General features: G+C 39.2%; 1 protein-coding gene across 8 annotated transcripts in view; it reads right to left on the reverse strand.

The window, feature by feature from the left end:
* The window catches only part of gapvd1 (GTPase activating protein and VPS9 domains 1), a 28,671-nt gene extending 7,238 nt beyond the window's left edge, over positions 1-21,433 (reverse strand). For 2 of the 8 annotated variants that reach the window (XM_020706103.3, XM_020706101.3), the window contains exons 1-18: positions 21,243-21,431; positions 12,569-12,789; positions 11,886-12,153; positions 11,218-11,790; positions 11,049-11,132; positions 10,827-10,961; positions 8,898-9,090; positions 8,230-8,310; positions 6,861-7,018; positions 6,446-6,575; positions 6,141-6,266; positions 5,838-6,011; positions 3,558-3,689; positions 2,470-2,604; positions 1,681-1,800; positions 1,214-1,285; positions 258-571; positions 47-134 (exon numbers count right to left, since the gene is read on the reverse strand). In XM_020706103.3, coding sequence (XP_020561762.1) covers positions 47-134; positions 258-571; positions 1,214-1,285; positions 1,681-1,800; positions 2,470-2,604; positions 3,558-3,689; positions 5,838-6,011; positions 6,141-6,266; positions 6,446-6,575; positions 6,861-7,018; positions 8,230-8,310; positions 8,898-9,090; positions 10,827-10,961; positions 11,049-11,132; positions 11,218-11,790; positions 11,886-12,153; positions 12,569-12,753 — 2,968 coding nt within the window. In that variant the 5' untranslated portion in view covers positions 12,754-12,789; positions 21,243-21,431. Of the gene's footprint in view, positions 1-46; positions 135-257; positions 572-1,207; positions 1,286-1,680; positions 1,801-2,469; positions 2,605-3,557; positions 3,690-5,837; positions 6,012-6,140; positions 6,267-6,445; positions 6,576-6,860; positions 7,019-8,229; positions 8,311-8,897; positions 9,091-10,826; positions 10,962-11,048; positions 11,133-11,217; positions 11,791-11,885; positions 12,154-12,568; positions 12,790-21,242 lie in introns of all 8 variants that reach the window. The other 6 variants (XM_020706102.3, XM_020706100.3, XM_011479411.4 and 3 more) reach the window with 3 other exon arrangements.
* Positions 21,434-22,235: the final 802 nt, after the last annotated feature.

Consider the following 22,235-nt stretch of genomic DNA (forward strand, 5'->3'; position numbering starts at 1 on the left):
TGAAAACAAAGAAAAAAGGCAATCCGGAAAAGAGGGGATTATATACCTTTGGGAATGGCGGAGACGAAACGTTTCTTCCACCACGGTCTGTTGCGATCAGACTTCTCATCGTCACTGTCTTTCCTGTCTTCTACCTTTGAGTGGGATAGAAATTGATTTTAAAAGTCTATTTTAGTTTTTAAAAACCATTGATGCTATTTCATTTCTTTTGGTCCGTTTACAAACCGAAGAACAGTGTTGTGTGTACGACTTCTTACCTCTACTTTCAGAGAATCCTTGCTTGGCGATGAGACAAAAGCCCCGCCAGGTTCTCGCTCTTCGACTGCCACTCGCCTGTTGAGGCCGGGGTCGCTGGTGGGCCGGCGGCCCGGACACACGATGTCGGAGCTGCGGCTGCGGACCAGCCGGTCAGGGAAAGAGTGGCGCTGCTTGGTGAGCTCCAGCTCACTCAAAAGAGAATGGCGAATCTCTGGGGCCACAGCACTGGCTTCAGGGATGGGAGGATCAGGAGGAGGGTGAGGAGGCCGCACATAATGCACTTTGGGTCTAACTATTGTGCCGGTGGAGGAGCCTGCAGGAACACAGCACAAAGGAACCTTTCAAGCATCCACCTCTGTTAAGATTAAGTGTTCAGTAAATACTCTTCTTCATCTTACTCACCACTTCAAAGTTTTTTATTGTTTGATAGAATTTTTTAATTTATCACTTAATAAAGTACAAACATTTGCTTGGTCTAAAGAAGTAACTCCAAACATAAAAATAGTGGGGGGGGGGGGTCCTCAATGAGGGGAGGGAGTTAAAGAGAGATGCTGGTGGGATATGAGCCCTAGGTGTGGGTAGGCCACCTGTTCCAAGGGTAGACTCTCTCCTGAAAAGCTTCCAATGGCAGCCTCGTGCCATGAGCACAGTGGGACAAGAGAAAAGTGCCAAAGACCCTGGGGTGAGGTCTCTCAACCTGTCATCCTTTCACCTTGTCACAGACTCGCAGCCAGTACCATTCCCCTCTTAAATATTTACCTGCACTGCAAAAAACATGCACAAAAGGAGGAATAAAAAGGACTGCTGGGAAGAATTTGGGATTCCAAGAGAGCGAAGAGCAAGTGGCATTTACTTTCAAAATAATGTCCTGCAAGTACTGTTAGATGGTTTCTAGTTAATGTTTTACAACAGTGGTATAGAGTCACACAAAGTGACAAAAACTATTTACATTCACCAGTGGAGAGGGGGTCAAACATGGCAAGTAAGGAATCTGGCTGTGATGGTGGAGATGTCAAATGATGGCCTCCTGCAAAAAAAGAACAATAGACATTTGTAAATAGAAATTTATAAATGGCAGCACTTAAATTTCTATGGGCAATTATTTAATTATTTATTAAAAAAGAGCTCCTGAAAACAATTTTGTTGTGCATTGCATAATGATAAGAAAGATTCTGATTCTGATATTTAGTGCTGTTGGCTAAATTGCAAGCCAATATATACATATACTGGACAAACTAAGGTCTGCTTTCCTAGAGGACAAATACAAAAAAGCACTCATCTACAAGTAAAAATCTTAAAATATTTTAAAAGTTCGTTTTGCAGCAGCTGTGAAAGTGACGGCAACCAATGAAAAGTTGTTTGATCAGATCTATGATCCAGTGAAAGCTCAGCCAGCCTTGTTGAGATGTGACAGTCTCCTACCGTGACTCGACTCCTCCCCATCTGGACTCGTCACAGAATCCTTCCCTCCGAAATCGGAGCTGCATTCTGACCGCAGATCCTCGATCTTGTTGGGGATTTCTTCCGAGGTTGCACTGATTCCTGTTGCCCCCACAGAAAAACTTCAGTCATGCTAAAATTCAGGACAAAACTATATCACCTCTGCTGAGAAACGTTTGAGTCTGGCAACTGCCCAAAGGAGAGAAAAAAAAAAACACCTGAATGGGCAAATTATTCTGAGACAAAAGAGGATATTTCTCTCTTCAGACTATGCTATATGGTCACTCTCAGGTGGGAGCCCACTGGGATCTTTAAAGTGGTAATGCAAGCTCCCATGGGTTAAAAGAACATCCTAGATAAGAATGATCGTCACAGCGGACTATCAATCGGCTGAATCTCTAGAGACTGTTGTAGCTGAGCCAGGAATGTCACCGCTGGCTTCTTAATGTAAGATAGTACTTTATGCATGTCAGCATAGTATGTCCACCTGAGCCCACGGACAACACAACCAGCATTAACCTCTGTGTAAAGCCAAAACCCAACCGTTGCCACCGTGCAGGTCAAAAACTTTCACCAAAAAACGATTGCTCCACACAAAAACAAGGACAACTGAATCTAAAGTATATGTTTTCACAACTATATTCACAACTTTCCAAAAGACAGAATGTACTAGAAAGGTCAAAGATGGGCAGATAAGTTTGAGCTTGTTTCTGATACATAACTAGTTAGAGAAATTAGAAAACGGATGTTGTACATGGGTGTGATTCTTACCTGAAACAACACTGAGGCCTGGGGTGCTGGGTCTAGAACTCACTTCTCTGACCTCAGTGTCATCTGAGGTACTGCCAACACCAGAGCAGCTCTCCAGCTCCTGCAGACGCTCTTCCTGCTTCAGATCTGGAGCTTCTAGAGATGAAAACAAAAAAGAAAAAACATCGTAATTATCAAGAAACAAAGTACACACATAGGCAAACAAATCCATGCATTTTAATTGGTAATTCAAACAATAAAGATGCAGCTTCTAATTCTTTGGCTAGCTTATGGGTCAAACCCAGAGGCTTCACACCAGCAGCAAAGCTCATTTGCATGCTCGTTAGTAATAATGTGTTGGTGAAGTGATCTTTAGAGTGTAGTTTTCTGCTACCTAGCCATGAAACAAGTTCTCTACTTGAGGCAAGCCTGCATTTGCACCATTATTGAGCAGAACAGGGGAAGCAAACGAAACAAAAAGAAAGACACCCAAGCATGTCATTTCTGCACACAGTGAAACAGAGCACTACTTCAATTAACACAACAAGCTTAATTTTTTAAGAAAACACTTAACACTGTTTATTAAAGAAAAGCTATTGGTTTTCATTGCCTTTTGCAAGCCTTTGTGTACACTATTTGCAAGAATAGATTAGATGTAAATGTTAAAGTTTAAAAAAGGCACGCACACCTGAACAATAGTATAACTGATGAACCTTTTTTGGTGTACTGGTCTCAAATCAGCTTAAGAACTGACACTCTATAGGCTGCATGTAAACGAGGACAGCTGCTGTCCTTGTGTTTCCTCTTTTCACTGCTCTGTCACAGGTGCAAACACACCTGGTGGTCCCTCTAAGGAAACCCTTAGCTGCCTCTTACTGGCACGGGCAGATCTGCCCTGAAAGACAGGCAAGTGCACGCAAATATGATGACAGATGTATGCACACATTTTTGTGTATGGAATGCAGCACAGGTGCACCTGCTGTCCCATCCCCCACTATGCAGACAAAACCTACACATGGATGTGTAAATGTTCAGATGCACGTCGGAGTGCGTCGCAGGAATTTTAATCAAGCGTAGAATCAAAATGCAACATGAACCCGATCACCTACCTGAGTCGCTGGGAAGGACCTCCACGCTCCAGGCTTCACTCGTGGTCTCGGAGATGGTGGATCCATAAGGGTCCAGCAGAACTGAGCCTGAGCCAGGAAGACACAGCAGGCTGCCAAGCATGTTCTCTGCCGCTGGTCCAAAGAACAAAGGAAGAACAGGCCGGTAGCCTCCTTTAGAAACACCATCCTCATTGTTCGGAATTCACAGTGTACAGTTTTATGGCAACAAAACATTCTGGTTTTACATTTATAGCAAGCCTTAAGAATGGTTTAATTTTTTATTTTTTTATTATTTGATCCAGCATTTATGTGCCAGAAAGTGCATATGTAATGACAACTACAAATTACATTAGCATACTAAAAAAAATAATTTACTCTAAAGACAAAAAAATGAACTCCTACTAGTAAAACTTAAAACATTTGAAATCTTTTACATAGAACATCATTTCATCATGTTAAAAGTCCAAGCTGAGTTAAACATTTCACTTTTTGCACTCAGATCTGACTCCACGAGGATGCTTAGGTGCACATTATAGGCAACTATGGTCAGCTTTGGTAGTCCTTTGCTGGAATTCTAAATGGTAGAATTCAGGATACATCTCACTAATTCCGTGTATTGCCCTCACCACTGTTAAGCATGCATGCCATCTGGGTCAATCATCCCAAACAGACAAAACACAGAAATGGTGTGACATGAGCAAAAATGAACCGCAAGGAGTGATCCAGACACACCGTTACACCAGAAGATTGTGTGATTTTCATGCTGGGACCTAAATGCACGTGCATAATCGTGCCAAAGGCCAGAGGTTAATGACGGCGCCTCATCTTGAAGTAGCCTCCAGGGCCGTGACTTTGCCCAGCTTATTTAGCCCTGCATAACTCACAGCCAAATTACTGCTTAGTACAAGTGCTCAGTGCTGTCCCTCCATCTCCGTTTGGGAAGTGGGGGCTTAACAAGGCAGAAGAATGCAGAGGCGACGGGAGCAGAGCGAGCAGGTGTGAGGGGGAGTTGGCGTCTAAGGCTCACGACCAAAATGTCAACCAGTGGTAGCAGCCCTCCCTGGTGTGCGCGGCTTCCACTTCATGGCACACGCGTGCCATCAGCCAACATTGATGCCAGCACCCCGGCAACAGTGAGCACTGCACTTGGCAAGCCAGTGCTCTCATTGTTGGTGGGAAAGCTTTATCCCGCTGTCCATGTTTACAGTCTTCAAGGTAGGGGCGCAGGGTATTTGTCTTTCAGGTGGATGATTAAATGAGTGGCACAACAAGAAGTGAAACAATTAGAATTTCTGCCTCATTATCATGGTAATCTTATCAGTGGGATAATGAGGTATTAATGGATATTTAATGTGCATCTCATAACCCAATCCCTTGGAGAAAACACATAAGGAAATCACTGTAAATTCACTTAATGATGGAAAAGTCCCCCAATACCATATTCCGAAGAATGAAAAATGGTGAATGCAAATGAGAAGGAACCAAGGTCAATAAGACTGCAGGGACTGAGTGAATGTCAGCGCAAAGAGGCAGAGCGAAAGCAGGCCAAAGAATGGCAACAAAAACAGTGAGGCAGAGAGGAGACAGGAAGGGTCAGAAAGCAGACTTATACTCCGTCTACGGCTGCTTTCACAGCAAATGAACCACGTAAAAGGAACTTACACTATATATTAGACACTGGCTATATGGGGATAATCTTAAAAAAGGTTGATATATTGTTTTTTTTTTTTAGAAGTAAAGACAAATGCATTGTGGGTAGTAGCTAAAAATGCATGAAGAAACAAAAAAAATACAACTTTCATCTAGATCTGTGTTTGATCTCAAGTACAGTACAAAAGAGACCTACTGTAACAAGCCGAGTGGGCCGGTGTTAATGACAATAAGACCGACAATAACTAATGGTTGTTTGGACCTATAAGGCCCAATAGTGTGGAGTTCGCTTGAGCTTTTCAACAAATATGCCATCTAGTTTTTATCTAAATTAGTAAAAATCATCCCAACTTCCCGTCAACTGATCATTGTACCCAAGTAAACGAATTAAATACCTTCAACAAAATGACAAAAATAATCATAAAATTAAAAAAAATGACAATAAAATAATCATTTGTCTTCTTGTGAACATTCACATGTGCTCCACGTCTTTGTAAGAGCTAAAAGCAAACAAGTGACCTTTGATGCTATTTCATATAAGCACCACAAGGTGATGACATTTCCCAATACCTCCTCTGCCAAAGAAAAAGGCTGACTTAGGTTATGGGAATAAAAGGATCTGGGAGGCACCTGGCATTTCCTGCAGTCGGTCCTCATCCATGTTTGGGTCAAAGTCACTGCCCAGGACATCGGTGCTCCAAGTTTCACTGACCGTCTCAGAGATGTCACGGTCGTCTGTCAGGCCCATCATATCTCTGATCTCGAACTTGCGTAGTTTGTCATCCAGGTTGTCCTGGGTGGTCGCTGAAGGAGAAATGCAGTTTTAGAGTTGGACCGAGGATGCAAAGTTTTCACTTCTTTTCAAATTGTCTTTTGACATTTATGCAAATTTGAGCAAAGTTGAAGCAAACATTTACACATTCAAAAACACACCTTGTTCGTGCTCTAAAAGCTGCAGAGCCTCGACACCGTTGCTCCCCGACGGTCCGGCTCCGGAATCAGAAATAGACTCAACTTCCGGGTCCAAAGATGACACAGAATTGGAACGATTGGAAGGGCCTGTGGTAAATATTACAAGAGAATGAAGAATATGAAATATAATTTTCAGAAAATTTTACATCAAATTCTGACTTAATAGGTAATCTAAATTACACCATAAGACAGTTCTAACTAACTAAACAAACAACACTAATAAACTCAATTTATTTTCTGTTATGTTGTCCATGAGGCAGACCCACCTTCAGAGATTCCCTCTAAGTTATCACTGCAGAGAGAAAATCGCAAGGTTTTATCTGGTTTCCCATGATGCTTAGCTTCATCAGCATGACCCTCTCCTTGGGTCCCGTAAGCCATTTGCATGTTTAAAACCTAAAAAAGCAGCAGAGTGAAAAAAAAAGAACCTGCGTGAGAAAAAAAACGACTTCATCTGTGATCTTGATTTAACGTGACTCATTCTTGCATCTGTTAAAGCCATTTTTGTTTTTTTTGCTAAGAAATATAGTATTGGCAGTTAGCATAAGAGCTATAAAATGCATGACATGAATGGAAAAAAAACTTGCTCGCTTCAATGACAGGAAATAATATTACTCAGAATTTATCACATCATCATCATCATCTCCCTGCAAATGAGCGCATTAATTCAAGTCACATTACCTCATTCTCTGACATCATCCCAGGGACAGTCAGAGGGCCAGAGCCCAGAGAAATTACCAGCACCTCCTCTGGCATCAGCTCTTGTATAGACTCTTGGGAGCTGGCCTCTGCCTCCCCCTCCTGGGCTATGTTGGTACGGCTGCGGCTTCGAGCACTCGCTTGTTGGTTAAAGAAAATATAAAATAAAAGTTTTTTTATTCAAAAGTCACAACAATTTGCTTTGTAATTATCTAAATCTATAAAACAAGCAGTAAAATTTTCTGAGATGGAACAGAACAAGCCAGAATCTAAAACACACAAAACAAAACAAAAACACACTTCCAAAAAGAATGTCATACCAATGTGCCGCTTTTTGCAATGCACAGTATTGGATAAAATAATGTTTTTGTTTAAAAAAACTATGAGAAAAACACATCAACGAAACTTCACACTGGTATGACAAAAGGTTGAGCCTATTCAATTAATTTATACCAACAGACCTAAAATTCCTTCTAGTTTCTGAATGTTAAACAGCAGTTAGTAGCAAAACTAAAATAGTAGTTCTTAAAAGCATTTTTACCTCAACTGAATTCGATTGTTTACAGAACTCAAGCCTTCATACAGACCAAAGTGACTTTTGTATAGAACAGAAGTGACACTTTAGTCTGAAAAGTTTACTGTTGCCCTTTGTGGCGTTTAAAAATAGCAGAGCTTTAGAAGGTCATGTAAGGCAAATAAAGTTAAGAAGCAATAACATTTCAAGTTTAATTTGGAGTAAAATGTTGTATCAATGAGTTTTTTTCTGAATCAAGGACCAAAATGGTTTGAATGAATTAAATTCCAGGTTCTGTGAACAAAGCAGAAATAGTATCAACCAGCAGGTTTGAGTATCAAACTATTTTTAAAGAAACCAGAAAGAAATTTGAAATGGCCTAAAATCAATTAAAGTTATTGGAAGTTTCTGAGTCCATCGAAATTATTTCTACTTTTCTCTTTTACAGTATACATTTGAACAAATGTGTAATTAAAAAAAACACCTTTGCTATTGCTTAAAGAAAAATCCCAGTGAATGAAAATGGAAAATAGATGGTTCTTTTTTTTGGTATAGTCTTCTATTGCCACCATTCTATTGGTAACACTTTAATTGCAATATCAAAAAAGAAAAGAAGGGGAAAAAAGTGGAAAAGCATTTAGTGTCTTTTGAAGAGCCAACAACGAGAAGACCAAGCAGAACTAGTGAAGCACTTTCAAAATAATGGTGCAATGGTTACAGTGCAGATTGGACAACAAATTAATGCCTGATGAATGTTTCTTAAGTCAAAGCTGGATGAAGCAACACAGGCGAGGGTTAAGTTCTCTCCAGCTCAAACATAACTGATAGATTACCCACCAAAAGGGGTTACTAATGGAATGTGAGCACACAGATTGGTGGCTGTGGGGTCCCAAGATGTTATAGCTGCTAAATGTTGTCCTGGTCATTCAATGGCAGCACAAAGGGAAAGGAGAGGGACAAAGCAGGGAGTTGGAAAAAGAATAAAACAATATATCTCAGAATTCAGAGTAGGGTCACACATATTCTGTAGGTAAATGTCACATTTCAAAGGACCAAACAAAAGCAGTAGGTTTTCTAATTAAGAAATGTGCCACAGTATCATTTGTTCTGTAAAATGCTAACGAAGGTTTACTGTGGATATTTTCCATCCATTCCAATTAAAATGAGTTCATTTATATTTGGCGATTTAATTGGCTGTCATTTTTGTAATTGAACCTCAATCCATACCACGCTAATTATCTTCATAACAAGCTGAGAAAGAACTCATTAGGTTCCTGTAAAACACAGACTTCACCAGCTTTCACTTCCCAGCTCTTGTTTACAGTTCCTCTTATTAAGCAGAAAAAAAAAAAAAAAAAAATCACACAAATCGTACAAAGCCTTGTTTATTAAAAGTTAAACGATTTTCCCTTTAAGATCCTACAAATATAGAATTTATTGTGAGATGCTTCGGTGAAAAGAATCTAGTGATCAGCAAATAGCCGTTGGTTGAGAGATGAAGATACCTATAGGTAGTCTGTTCTTCTTGTTGGCAGGAGTGGTAGCTGGAGAAAGCTGAGGTGTGTTGGAGGGAGTTAGCTCCAGACTGTTGCTCTTTGTGGCTCTAGACTGGGGTACGTTAGCCAGCATGGTCTCCAGTGCCATTTGCTCCTCTTCGTGAAGGTGGTCCCCACCTATGACAGCCCGAACAAAGTCCACCTGCACAGAATGAACAAAGCATTTTAACATCATCCGATCATCCTTTGATCTATTGTAAAAGTGCTCCCAGTGACATTTTAATTATGATTGTGCCGTTTTTAGGCAATATAAAAAATAAAAAACCTGTATTGTCTGGTGTTTCTGCAAAGCGGCAATAGTTCATCAGAAATTTGCCTCAGAGTTGTGGGCGGGACCGTTGGGGTGGTGTAAGCCTGCCCACACTTATCTTCCCTTTGTTTACACTAGCCTACCGCTAGCCTACAGGCCCCCACACCCCCCAACCGAACATTACCAGAGCAACAAAAATGATTCACAATGATTTGAATAAAGAAATACTCAGAGATGCAAATTTAAGCTCAATTTTCCTAATATACGTCCTCCGTCATCACATAAATACCACAAGAACATGTTAAGAACACCAAAAACCCAATTTTTAACTAAGTGAGTCCTTAAATAAAAAACAGCTAAAAATGTAAAGAAGTTATAACAAGTAAAGTTTTAAGCTAAGGTTGTGTCTTTTCCTAACTTGCCTCTGACCTTAAACTTTTGGAAAAATAAGAAAAAAAAATACCACCAAGGGAGCCGGAAAAAGAAGTGATGCATGAGCTTCACAATTTCAAAACATATTCTGTCAGGTCAGATTAGGGCCACAAAGCCAAGTTCAAGCGTAAGCCTTTTCTCTAGCCGTTTCTGCTGTGTCTGCAGTTGCTTTGCAACAATCACGTGTAATGTCTCGCTACTTTTCTCTTGTGTGTTGGCTTTATCTGACAAATTACATGTTACCTTCAATGTAACCTTAAGTTGAGAAAAAAAAAAAAAAAAGGGAGAACAAACACAAGAACTCGCTTTAAAAAGGGCCTATATATCATGCTAATTCAACTTTTTGAGCTTTACAGTGTACTACAATTTTAATTACTCACAAAAAACAACCCCAGAGCAGTATTCTGATCCGTTCACATATTTCTGAGTATTCTTCTGAAAACCTGCACTCTGAGCACCGAACCGAAACTGCCGTACCAAAACGGTTTGGTTCAACTACGTGTATCGTTACACCCCGATGGATAGTGTTTAAGTCCTAATGTATAGTTGTCCAATCCCATATTTCAAGTCCAATTCCCTCTAGATATGAATAAATACACACCAATTTTTATTTTTCATTTCAAGAAATTAAAAACTTTTATGCTCTCGTGGGCCACATAAAATGACATGCGGGCCTTCAGTTCAACACATGTGCCATAAGCAAACAGGCACATATCCATCATACATTAAAGAAAGATTCTTAGCCAAACATTTCTCTTCCTGTTTGACGGCTTCTTCAAGTGTTTGTGGACAGTTGTGCAATAAATAAAATAACTTATTTATTAAAGGTTCCTTTGTAATGCTGGAAACTGCAGCAATTTGTTTCATGGTGGTTTACTTCAAAAGTTAAAAAAAAGAAAATCACGGCTCCATTAGCTTACTACTACCACCAGAAACTCTGAAAGCCCATTTAGCAGAAGGTAAAATGCCTCTGGAGAGAAATACAAAGTCCTTTTGAAGCATATGCAAAAGGCCTAAATGCCAAGATATTAAAAAGATCTAAAGAGGATGTGGTTTAATTATTAGTCCTGTGGTGAAAGGAAAAAAACCCCACAGCGGATTAAATGGTGTAAAATGTCAAACAGCTATTTCTACAAAGACAACCAGAGATCCCAATGCAAAAGCTTAGCCTGTTGTTACCAAAGTATCCTGCGTACCAGTGCAAGTAGTTGATTATGAGTTACGTAGACGGCGGTCCTACTCAGGCCTTCGAGAAGATTCATGGCAGACATGGGAGGAGTCTCAACCGCTCGTCCTCCAATCACCACATCCAAAAAAGCAGCAACACAACTCTGCCGATCAGAAAACCAGAGCAGGCATCTTCAGCATTAGGGGCTTAAGCTTGAATTGCACAGATTTTAAGTCAATGACAAACGCACCTTATCAAACTTAGACATGGTGCTTTTCCTCCTTGGGTCTGCATCGTCATCAGCCATGGCCAGTTTCTGCAAAAGCTGACCCACCTGCAGAAAAGACAAGCAACACCAGTCAACATTTTACAGGCTTAAAATTCAAACTTAACACATTCAAACACTCTGCATGACTTGCCTGCATCAGATTAAAGCGGGCGACCTCGTTGATGGGTGCATCTGAGATAATGCCATATTGCTCCGGGTTGACTATAGCTGGGCAAATGAAGCAGGTCAACAGCAGGTCTGTGCACATGGTGCGCACCTCACCCACTTCAAGGCTCTCCACACATGACAAAGTCTTGTACATTTGGGACACGATCCAGCGCAGGCTGTGAGGAAAGCAGTAGGTGTTTTGCTTCAAGTAACCGATAAACTTGTTCACAAGAGCAACCAGTTTGGCTTCGTTGGCTTCAACGGCGGCCTGCACCCTTTGCTTGTAACCTTCAGATCCTTTCTCTCCAAAGCGTTCCCGCTGGGCAGGAGTGAGGCCCTCCACCACCTTGGATGGGTCAGTCTCCAGGTGGTCCTCATCCTCCACCAGCAGTTGCATAATAGGTTCATGAAGGGTGGCGGTGAGGAAGAGCTTGGCTGAGTAAAGACCCTCAGAAAAGAGCTTGAACAGGATGCTGAAGGCACAGGTTCCACGCCGGAGCAAACGCCGAGGGTTGTCACTCTCCTTCAACTCAAACTCTATCAGGTATCTTAGCACCTGGGAGTGAGCCACACAATAAAAGTTATGAAATCATATTTAAAACCAATATGTTACTTAAATGAATATTTCTGCGATGAATGTCAAGAACTAACCTGAAGTAAGTAGCTCTCATCCTCCTGCATGATGCAGTTGCCATAAAGAGCTGTAAAGACTGTATGAATGACACCTTGGGTGGGCTCCTGGTTCAATCTCTCTCCTGCCACCAGGCAGGATGCAACCAGTCTGGGATTCTCCCTCAACCTGGCCAGGAACTCCCCATAGATCGTTTCCTGGAAACCCAGGGTCTTGTAGCCATCGACGAACTGTGTATCTTCCAGCATTTTGGCATGTTGGCAACACTCTGCCGGGGAGGCCTCCGCACTACAAACAGAGGTTTAATTATAAGTGTGCATCACAGAAAATCTTCTGTACCAGCAGCCGCCTTCGTTTGTCAGGTCCTGGAAGAGGTGCAAACCTTCGATTTGAATTCTTTGATTGGAACTACAGTGAGCATCTAATATTGATTAAGGGCCAATTGTCATCATCCATGATATTCTTACTTTTATAAAAGTTCCAAATTATTCTATTAGGTCTAATCTTCGACATTTAAAGTCCCACTCTTAACACCTTTTGAGCTATTGTAAAAGCATTCTCAGTGGCCTTTTACTTACGATTATGCGGTTTTTGTTGGTGAGGAGAAGCCCACCCCTACTACCCGTCACCCCCCTTTGAGTCTTTACCTCAAATGTGTTCATTATCATTACCATCAGGAGGAGCAGAGGGATTGAAGTCTGACCTGGTGAGAATGAGACGGTCGAGGTTGATCCTCTGCTGCTTGGCGATCCACGCGGCCCGGTACAGCCTCTCAGCCGTCTTCAGTACATCATTGTTGAGCCTCTGAATCAGCTGCTTCTCAGACATCACATATAGCCGCTCCTGCTTCAGGTGGTGGGCCAGAGTATGAATGTCTGGCTTCACCATCTTTAACGGCTTAAACAAGCAGACAGGGACGCAAAACTAGCACATGAAAGGGAGAAAGGAATAAAAGGAAAAACTTTTTATTTAAAAGAAAGCTTCAACAATGTTTTTTTTTTTCAAATCAATTTTAACACAAACATTTTTATTATTCTATTGCCAGACTACAATTCCTTTAACCCATAGTGATGCTTATTAAGAACATCCAGCTTATGAATAAACTGTACAACTCTGCAATCATTTATAGAACATAAGGATATGCCTGAGAACAAAACCCATATCACCTAGTCTCAGATGTTGTTTCAGTTCAACAAATCTAAAAAGGAAGCTTGGATTTCAGGACTGGTAACTGTTCTGGTTAAGAATTTCATTGCTGGGTACAGTCGGTTATCAAATATAAAAGAAGCATTCATTGTGTGATATTCAAGTCTTTTTTTCTTCAAGTTGGTATTATTTTGTCTCTTTCTTTTACCTTTTTTAAAAAAAAAAAACTTTTATGCTTTAAAGAATCGATAAAAGCCATTACAAAAAGAAACAATTGGACTTGGACTCCAAAAGGTAAAAACACTGATGGGTTTATTGAAAAGAAAGTATTAGAACTGAAAGGGTGAGTCTTATTTTCAGAAGAAAAAAAGAACTTGATAAGCAAAAAAGTTGTAAAACTTCTTTATTAAAGCCGAAAGTTTGTACAATTTCAGTTCTGTTTTTTTTTTTTTTTTTACAGCTTCAACTAAGATACAATAAGCGTGACAGTACTGAAAGAAAATGTTCTCATTATCTGTAAATGAAACACCAATGATGGTCACACCATGCGAGGAAGTGATTATTTGCATTCAGTGTGCAACATTCCAAACTGTCCAGGAGCTGTGACACAACGGCACATCCGAGCAGCCTTCTCTGCTAAGACGAGAGATGAAGAAAAGATGAATGTAATTCAAGCGGAGTGTATGAAATCGAAATGATTTGTCACAGAAGTTTCCACAAAAGTCTTTTTGTGTCTGCTCTCTAAAGCAGGAAAGAGATCTAAAGGCTGTAGGCAGAGGCTGAAACCAGACCTGAGAAAACTGCAAGAGTGTGGGAACAAGTGCAAGATGCAGTTATTTCCCAAAAAGCCTTTGACAAGCAATGTTTGAGTAGATGTCAGAAAAACATCACTGGTTCTAACTGGGTGGGAAAAAGGTTCTACTTGAAGACAACCTTATTACAAAATAAGAACTTAACTCATGTTTTCATTGAAGAGTTACTACAATACATCAACTTCAAATACTGAGAGAATTTTTTTTTATTTACATTAAGTAAAAATACATTTTTTACCTAAAAACAATATTATGAAGAAATGTCTCATAAATGAACTACACAGCCAGTGAGCCAAAAGTGTAACAAAGCATAACAGCATTGTATTCTTCAGTTTTACAAAAATAACCATGATCGTCAGGTCAGCTCATTTTTTGAAGGAAAACCTGAAGGGCACATTCTGATCAAAATGCCACAGGGATGCACCGCTGGTGCCTCACACCTCTATTAATACTCTATTAAGATTGATGGAACCATGAGACTCCACTTCATCCCTGTCTGGTGTGTGCGGAGCACCTAATTTGGCAGTGGAGGTTTGGAGCAACCAGGCAACTTTGGAGACAAACTGATTGAGTAACCCTCAAAGAACATTCTTAGACGTACGCATTTAAACTAAACTACTGTATGTAGAAACAACTTCTTCAAATACTAACATTTTTTTTTCAACCACAGTTAATGCATTGTTAGTTTTTTTAACCTCCTCCTCATATATAGAGAGAGACATTTATTTCGGTTATGTTAGACACACAAACTTAAAACATCAACATAAGCATCGACACTGAACAATGTCAACATAAACATTGAACAACATAAACATTGAACAAAATTAACCGAAAAAGGTGTCGGGTGAAGCCAAGGCTTATTTCCCGGACCCTGTTAGTTATGAGCTTTCTTAAATTTTATCCTTTTATATCAAAGCTGTTTTCAAAAATACTTTAGTTCAGATCGACTTTTCACGTTCCTCAATGAGGCAACACACCAGGTAAACAGCAGTATTAAGTAAAACTTTGTTTTAGCTTCCCCCAGTTTGAATTAATGTTCACTATATTGCAGTGGTATTGAGTCATCTGCTTTCAGACCCACATGAACTTAAGTCACATCCCACAAGTAAACCAACCTTTGCAGCTATAACTACTTCAACACATTAAACTTTGGAAAGTTTTCCTAAGTTTAGGAGTGTGTTAATGGGAATGCCAGAATATTCTTCCAGAAGAACATTTGAAGCCAAAACCTGATGTTGGACGAGAAGACGCAACTTAGAATCTTCATTCAGATACATTTCAAATGCTTTTCTGTGGGCCAGTCAAGCTCTTCCATTGTAAACCCTTATTGTCTGTATGGACCCAGCATTGGTGTGCAGACATGTATGAACAGGGAGGGTCAGTCCCCTACTGTGCCAATAAAATTGGAAGCATGGAATCCTCCGAAATTTACTTGACATGCTGAAGCATTCAGGTTCCCTGTCACTCAAACTAAGGTAGTTTTATACTTTAAGTCATGGCACATTTTTACATTGACAAAATTCTGGGTCAAACCAAAAAAGAAAAAAACTCACAATGTCCCTGTCCAGCTTAAAGCCCCACTTCAATCATCGTTTGATCCAATTTAAAAGCGTTCCCAGTTATATTTTAATTATGATTATTTTTTCCAAAATCAAAAAACCTGTGTTGTTTTCTAGGACAGTTTTTGCAGAGCAGCAATAGTACATCTGAAATTCACTTCTGAGTTGTGGATGGGACTTTTGGCCTGGAGTAAACCTGCACTCATTTCTCTTTGCTTACCTTCTCTCCTGCTAGCTTAAAGTCCCTCACAACCCCAATCTAACATAATCGGTGCAACAAAAATGGCAGGAAATATTGGTGCCATCAAGGCTTACGGTTCTGAGCCAGATGCCAGCTTAGACGAGAAAAACAAATGGATCAATTTGTCTGCAAGTAGATGCATTGGAATGAAGCAGAGCAGAGAGCTATCTATCTATCAATAATGTCATCAATCATGAGAAAATGCAACACGTTAAAAATACGAAAAACATGATTTTCATTGGAGTGGGTCTTGAACATAGTGGGTAGCATAGAATAGAATACAGATAGTAATATTGTTTCTAAACTTACACTAACTTATTGGGAAACTTGGGTCAGTTTAGAGAAAATGAAAGCTTATCTTCTTGTAGCAATGGAAGAAAGACACAAATGAAGCTCTTCTTTAACAGCTCCAAGTCACTCTGTTTTTCGTATTTAATCATAGTCAGGCTTAAAAACCTCAGCTTATACAGATATGTCGTGGAAAACTATATATCATGTACAGAATTATATACTTAAATGATATATTATAATAGCTTGGTTGACCAGAAAGGGGTACTCCTTGGCAGCAGTCAACCAAAAACTGTCCAACGAAAAATGAGCAAAGTTTAGTGTGTCAAATCACACACTTGTTTCATTTTAAATAGTTAATCTAGCTCCTGTAAAGTCATGTCATTTCCAAGAACTGATGGTAAGTTGTGTGGGTCCCCAACCCAGACAAAGGGTACTGTGAAGACTGAAGAGAAATATACAATAATTTCTTCTTAAGCGTTTTCAAATGTGTGTCTATCACCTCACATATTGCAGTGGTGCTGACGTGATTCTCAGTAAGTGGAAACATCTCAATGTTGCCAGAGCTGCACATTTAAATGGAATCCATTAATTGTATCAGTGCTTGTAAACAAGTTTTTATTTTGCCCTTGCATCCGTCTTACCCAGAGAGATGGTCAGAGGAATAGACTTATAGTGCTCAGCTGACATCGGAAAAAAAGATTGAAAGAGAGGAGAGATGCCCAAGAGAAGAAGAATAGCCACGAAGCTCAGTTGCAACTGGCAGGTGCGCTAGGCCTGCAATACATTTCACAATTTTTTCCAGTCACATTTGCAGATAACTTTCAACTTTTTAAACACGACTTAAGAGAAACATCTCACAGTAAACCGGACATTCTGTGACTCGAGTTGAAAATCACTGAACTAAAAGCCAAGCCCAGCCCCTTCCAAAGAACCCCAGACCTCCACACCCAACCATCATCATTTTCAAAAAATTTCCTGTTAGTAGAGTACAATCAAATAAGTTCCATTCTCATGGAACGCACCATACGCACATGCATCCATCAGCTTTCCAGATAAAAAAGCGGGATTTGTCACTTCAAAGAATGCGCCTCCACAGACTCCACTCTGAGGACCAGGTGCTGAGCGCTTTACTTCACTGCATCCGACTCGTCTGGGTGCACTTGATGCATTGCTAAGATGTAGCTGTTCGGCCACAGAAATCCATTCCATGAGCTCTATGAACTGCTCTTAAGTTAGGAGTGGCCCATTCTTTTCCACATGTTTGTTGAAGCTGTCTTCCTCCATCTCTTTCCAGTGAGGCAAAAAAAGTATTTGGCTGTCACCGATTCTGCAAGTTCTCACTTTACAATTCTTCAGAAACCTGTAACTTCTATCAAGTCCCCAATGACCACATGTGTGGACAAAAATGCACTCAAAAACAAAATCCCAGGACATAGGAGGTACTTCTACCCTCCACTCATTACCTGTATAAATGGTACCTGTTTGAACTGGACACCTGTCCATACCCTTACAGTAAGAATGCAACCTCTCCACCATGATCAAGACCAAGAGCTGTCGAAGGACACCAGGAACAAGATTGCAGGCCAGAACAAGACTGGAATGAACCAATCTACAATAATTAAAAAGCAATTATTAGAAATGTAAGAAATACAAGATCACTGACAAACTCCCTCTACTTGGTTCTCCATGCAAGGTTTTGCCTGGTGAGGTACAACTGATTTTTAGAATGGTGAGGTAACAGCCCTGAACTACACCAGGAGAACTGGTCAATGACCTGAAGAGAGCTGGGACCACTGTAACAAATATCCCTGAGAAACACACTAAAGTAACACACTTAAACCATTTAAACACTTTGATTACCTCAAGTTTTGTGATGTCAACAAAAGTTTCTAACTGAAACAACAATTAGCAGCAAGTGCTTTTCCACTAGAGTCACTGCAGTTTTTACACAGAATTTTAGTTTGCCCCATGGGCACAAATATCACTGCTCAAACACGCCTGGCTACCCATTCCTTTATCCCCACTTCATGCCACCAACACTGAAATCGAACCTTCAAAGGCACTCGATATTTTGAGGAGAAAAAAATTGAATAAACGCTCTTCAATATAGAAAAAAAGGTGTTTAAAGATTTGGGAAAATATTACATGTATGGTGCGAGTGTCTTATCTCTAAATCATAAATTTTAGGTGGGGAATCATTAAAAATTATTTAAAGGATGATAAATAGAATGCTATTCTCAGTTAAATAACAAATAACTGCAAATAATTACTGGTAGTCAGGTTGTTGAGAAATTACAACAAACGTTTTAGAACCAATTGTGACACAAAACAAGTCAAATTTTGTTTTTAATTACCCCAATTCAACAGACTGATAAAGAGAAATCAAACTAAATCTAAAGAAATGCTCACTGGTGCATCATTGCCACACAAAGGGAAATCAGCATTGTGCAAACAGGTTTAATTTTTCAGGAATGTGTTCACGTCACAGGATAATCTATAATTTTTTCACAACAAAAGATCAAGACCTTCCACTGCCACAATTAAAAAGGGGAGTGTCATTTTGAAAGACTAGCTTACCCTTACAATTAAGTCAATTGCAAACAAGGTTGGGTAATATTTATGTAGAGCTTTTTCTGTGGACAAGTAATAGTAAGAAGAAAAACTAGTCTATTGACTTAACCAGACACTTTAAAGAAAAACCTGAAGTGAAAAAAATAAAAGATTAACATTGACAGGCATCTTATAAAATGTAGACTTTATGCTACCTTTACTTTCATGAACGTATTAAGCTTTTTCCTCCTCTCTTGTTACCATTACCCTCTCTCCTGTTTATAGTTTAGTCGAGCACTGAACAACTGCTCCTTGGGTAAGCCAGTCACTTACTCATCATTCTTTTTCTGCATCCACCTTATCCCATTTAATGTCTCAGGGGTGTGCCGGAGCCACTGTCCATCACTGAACCAGAGGCTGGTCACACCCTGGACAGATCACAAGTTCATCAGAGAGCCACAAAGACCTACACACACCTGAAGTTAGACAATCTCCAAAAAGATTAATCAATCACAAGACTCTGAATCAAATATTAAATGTTTTTTTTTAAAGGGACTTCGCCTTTGTTTGAGCTGCTCTTCTATGCTTTACAAGCATACTAGTGGACCAAGTCAACAAAACTGTTTTATACAACAGAGTCAAACCAGGTAGAAACTAAGTAAAAACTGCTGGTATAAACCAGAAAGAGGAAATTACTGTCCTAAATGATATGATATAAACTTTGTGAAACCCAGGAAGATCAACCTTTACCATAAGTTGATTCAAAAATGGCATTTATCACATCAATACAATATACACAATATGGAGCAAGCAGCACTGATATATTTTCACTACAAAAGGGATTTGAAGCCAGTTGCAAAGTAGTAAACATCTTAACAGCGAACACTTGCTGACATTCTGGTGTCCAGATCCAAGATCGACTTTGGTTAGGTGATGGTGCTGTTAGAAGGCTAAAGATCCAATTGCAGTTAACATTTTACTAAAGTGTTGTAGAAATGACATTTTTGCCCTAAAGGTAAGTTGTGTGAAAGGAGACTAATGACACAAGGTCTGCTGACAGAGGATGATCACCTTTGCTGCCCACAAAAATTATAAAACATTACCTTGTGTTTTAAAGGGGGGAGATATAATATAATATAATACAATAGATCAAAAGATGATCAGAGAGGGACTTTAACAGAACTTAACTGCATTAACAACTGCATCTTTTTAAATTTCTGTTTTATACCTTTATGCATATCCTCTTTACCATCCAAAATGCTTGAAAAGTCAGTCTTGTACAGCAAAAAAGAAGTTTAAGGAGATTTTGATGAGAATGTGACAAAACACGCAAGCATGCACTTTTCAGTATGTATCTGGAATAGCAGCAAAATAGCCCATGTCCAATGTTATGATCTGTCTCGTAATGCAATGGAAAAACTTAAAATGAGTCCAGCATACAAACCATAGGATAGGGACTTTTCTTGTCCGAATCCAAAACTGCACTTTTTAAAATGAAATGAATAAATGTATGGTGTTTCTTATTTAAAAGTGTTTTGAAACACCACCAACTCATCCCGCTACTTAATCTCAAAAACTTAAAAACATAGCAGGATATACGACAGATTTTTATTTTCTTTTTAAACTTTCACTTAGTACAAAAGCATTGGTGATCCATAGCCAACATCCCCTTCGCAGTTCCCTTTCTAATGCCTTGAGACTCTGCAAACAGAGTGAACTAAGAATATGTAACTGACCTTTTCCTTTATTTTGCCTGATTAGTCTCCATAATTTCTAAAACCCTGCAAGTCTGCATTTTTTAGATACTCAGCTGAGAAAAGCAACAGCTATGACCACAGTACATTTTTTCAGGTAAACCATCACCACTAAAGTCATCTGACCCAACTTGCAAATATTTAATTAAAATTAGGGTCTAAACCTTTTTCAGTTTTTGTTAAGATAACTCCAAATAGAAGTAGGGATGTGCAGGCAGAGGGAAAAATATTAGGATGAAGTGGAGGTTCCCATGGATACAAAAAAATCAAAAAAAGAACTGGGTGTAATCTGAGACAATACAGGATTTTTTTTTTACAATCAAATAAGAGGTGTTGAAGTGAGACATTATATGCAACAGAAAAAAGTACCAATGGATGCTGTTAAAGATTTAACTAAACAGAGAAGACTGCACATAAACAATAACATAAACATGCAGTAATCTGTAAACCCTTAGTTTTTAAAATATATTCCTAAAGTACGTTATCAATTGAGCTTTTACCTTGTGTTTCACATATTGAGCAAACAGATTTATGCACTTTGACTTCAATAGAGAATTAACAAAGCAGCCAACATTTACGGATCTTGGTTCATTTATGTATTTAAGTAGCACACGAGCAATCACTTCTAAAAATAATAATAATTATGATAATATTTAAAAAGGAAAAGAAAAAACGCTAACACTTAGCCACTTAACATAAACAATTATGATTTACCAATTTCGGAACAGCGCTATAATATAAGGGAACTAGTACATACCGAAGAAGCCAGAAAAGATAATACATTTCTTATAGTGTTTCTTATTTTTTTCCCACTGAATTGGAGGAGAGACATAGACAACCTTCCGCTAAATAGCAGCGTGCTAATGTTAACCAAATGAGTTAACTTGCCCAGCATTTGCTAATCAAGTAAAACAGGCTAACCAAAAGCTAACTAGTTAGCCCAGTTAGCTTAGCTTTACACTGCAAGAGCCTTTAGGATGAAGCGCAAACAACAACACACGCCTGGGTAGGGTAAGCTACTTACCAAGTCCAACTAGCGTGTTCTGAAGGTTCACAGCACCTCTAAACACAGATGGTCATAAAATGTCTCGAGTTAGAAGAATTGTTTGTTGGCGGTTAGCAGTCTCCAACTGGATTCAGCTAAGGCGGACAGTGCTGTCATTTGCTGTCATCACGAGGAGACCTGCGCAGCCCGCATGCGCACACGGCTGCCGCTGGTAAAAGGAGCCGCCACTTATTTATGAAGTAAACAACACACAACGCTTGAAGGAAAGGAAATAGTTAAGCATTGTTTGATGTGAAGATATTCACTTTAGTATTGTCTGATTATTTGCAGCCAATAAATTCACTTGTTTGTTTGTTTGTTTTGTACTTATTGCTTTTTGTGAATGTTTTTATTCATATGTTTTAATGTTTTTCTTTTTGCTAAAAAAAAAAAAAAGTGTAAATTGTGCCGAATTTGTTTGATTTATTCGTATGACCTGCAAAGTATGAATAAACTAATAATTGTACCAGGCATGTAAATAACAGAAGTATTTTCTAGATTTACAAATCTTTACACAAAAAAAAACAATCTGCAAACTGAATTTTAAAAATTATTCAATGGTTAGATGATACTGTGCAAATATTTCTTGATAGTAAAATTCATATTTACCTTTAAAGTTACATGGCCAACTACCGGTAGCTTGTAAGGAGTGCAATATAGTGTAATAAAGAAAAGTTATGTAGCTTGTACATATCTATGTATATTTTCAGTTAAACACAATTTTATCGTTCTTTAGAAGATTACCTATTTTTATTGTTTAAGCAGCTGGAGAGCACCGGAAATTTCGTTGTCACAAGTTTCTTGTGTAACAATGACAATAAAGGCTTTCTGATTCTGATTCTGATATAAAGCAACATTTTACAAAGGGACAACAGCCAAAATGCTAAAGGTGAACCCAGACATGATTTATCCTTTTGTGCTCTGTGCTTTTGCACCGAATTCCATCAAAAATACAAAATATAAAAATAATTG

The sequence above is a fragment of the Oryzias latipes genome, chromosome 9 (genome assembly GCF_053564925.1).
Source record: "Oryzias latipes strain Hd-rR chromosome 9, Olatipes_Hd-rR_3.1".
Lineage (NCBI taxonomy): Eukaryota > Metazoa > Chordata > Actinopteri > Beloniformes > Adrianichthyidae > Oryzias > Oryzias latipes.